Source organism: Charadrius vociferus, unplaced genomic scaffold, assembly GCF_000708025.1.
Source record: "Charadrius vociferus isolate BGI_N301 unplaced genomic scaffold, ASM70802v2 scaffold41, whole genome shotgun sequence".
In the NCBI taxonomy this organism is placed as follows: Eukaryota; Metazoa; Chordata; class Aves; order Charadriiformes; family Charadriidae; genus Charadrius; species Charadrius vociferus.
This window is the reverse complement of record NW_009647013.1, coordinates 1656844-1658574: the sequence shown is the minus strand read 5'-3', so window position 1 is coordinate 1658574 and position 1731 is coordinate 1656844. Positions and strand designations below refer to the sequence as shown.

At 55.3% G+C, this 1731-nt stretch overlaps 1 protein-coding gene across 1 annotated transcript in view; it reads right to left on the bottom strand.

Moving 5' to 3' along the window:
- Nucleotides 1–910: 910 nt before the first annotated feature.
- CCDC25 (coiled-coil domain containing 25) overlaps nucleotides 911–1731 on the bottom strand; it is a 14509-nt gene continuing 13688 nt past the window's right edge. Inside the window, exon 8 of the mRNA XM_009895456.1 lies at nucleotides 911–1249. Within this exon, the coding sequence (XP_009893758.1) occupies nucleotides 1220–1249 (30 nt within the window). The 3' untranslated portion in view covers nucleotides 911–1219. The remainder of the gene's footprint in view (nucleotides 1250–1731) is intronic.

Sequence of the window (1731 nt, the reverse complement as noted above, 5' to 3'; positions counted from 1 at the left end):
GGAGCCATCCCAAACCCGCCTGGACGCCGTCCTGTGCCACTGCTGGAGGTGCCCCTGCTCTGGTGAGGGGGGTTGGACCGGATGATCTCCAGAGGGCCCTTCCAACCCTGACCATTCGGTGATTCTGTGATTCTGCACCCCAAAACCGGATTTTTTTGGGCAGGTTTTTGCTGTGTGTCCCCCCCCCTGCCAGCACGGCCCCGCTCTGCACATCTTTCTGCTGCCCGAGACCCTCACGGCTCCGCTGGCAGCACACCAGGCGACTCCCACCCAGCAGCGCGTTTTACCAGCACGGTATGAATTTAATCGTGACGTATATACAGGCGCTGCAAGGATTATCGCGACAGTTTCGTACAGACTTATTCCCAAAACCTTAGGGAGCGCCCAGGCGAGAGCTCCGGCCCGGACAGGCACAGACGCTGCGTAAAACTCAACTCTTCTTCGCAAACCCGAGAAAGTTTCCAAGGACCAGCCCAAGAATGAAAGCCTAATTTAGAAGAAAACACACCGTCGGGCTATCCTCACGCTGCGCTAACGGCACACGCCACTCTGTGGTCGCGCGTTCGAGTCGGCTGCAACAACAACCCAGCCGGGTCTTCATCATCCGGAGCTCTGTATTTAACGAGGAGCCACCAGATTTACCGCCAGCGAGGGCCGGGGAGGTCTGCAAAGCAGCCGTGAGCTCAGCCAAACGTACCCCCTCCCGTAAGCGCAGAGGGATGCCGCAGCTTCGCTGCCCATCGCCAGCGCCCGGAGAAGAGCGAGGCGGTCGGCAGCGTCGCTTTCGTTACACACACCGAGTTAAGGGCAACCGTTTCCGAGTCACCCCGCCGGCAGGACAGCGGGGAGACAGCAGGCGTTTTGTTCGCCTTCCTTTCAATCTCAGCGGATTAAAAGCTCCACCGCCCCTTTCCCTTAGAATAAATACCATCGTCTTTGTAGAACCGAAAGTCACTTCTGCTTCCTTCCACCCACGGCCCCGAAAAAAAAAAAAAACAAAACAAAAAGAGATGTACGTGCAGACATATAGATCTTCTCCGGTCAGAAGCCGTCCGTGGCACAGAGCTGGTCACGCTGCCGGGAGAACCAACCAGGTTCTGAAGAAATGGAGTCGAGTTCACTTTCTTGGGGTTTGGGTTTTTTTTTTTGGCGTTCTTAGCGATGGTGACATATTAAGACATCCCAAACCACCTCACGATTGAGAATGGAGAGACTTTATTTACATAAAGTCATCTGAATCGTTGCCATCCTGTGGGAAGAAAGACAAATCAGGATCACTGTGCCCGTTAAAATGGAAAATGGCGAAACGGTGCATTCAGGAGGATTTCAGGACTGCCATTTATTCTGGTTTCCTGCCATTTCGGTACAAACACCGGGAAATCAGACCAAACAGACGCGCGCTGGCGGCTCTGGAGCGGGAGCAGCCCCGGGCGAAGCTCTGTGTTGCGGGAGAGCAGTTGCCATTTGCTGCAAGCGCAGGAAGTGTGGGTCAGATGGACAGTGGGGCGGATTGAGAACTGGCGGACAGAGAGAGCTCAGAGGGTTGTGGTTGGTGGTGCAGAGTCTGGTTGGAGGTCAGTAACGAGTGGTGTCCCTCAGGGGTCAGGACTGGGTCCAGTCCTGTTCAATAGATTCACCAGTGGATGAAGGGATGGAATGTACCATCAGCAAGTTTGCTGGTGACACCAAACTGGGAGGAGTGGCTGACACGCCGGAAGGCTGTGCCGCCAT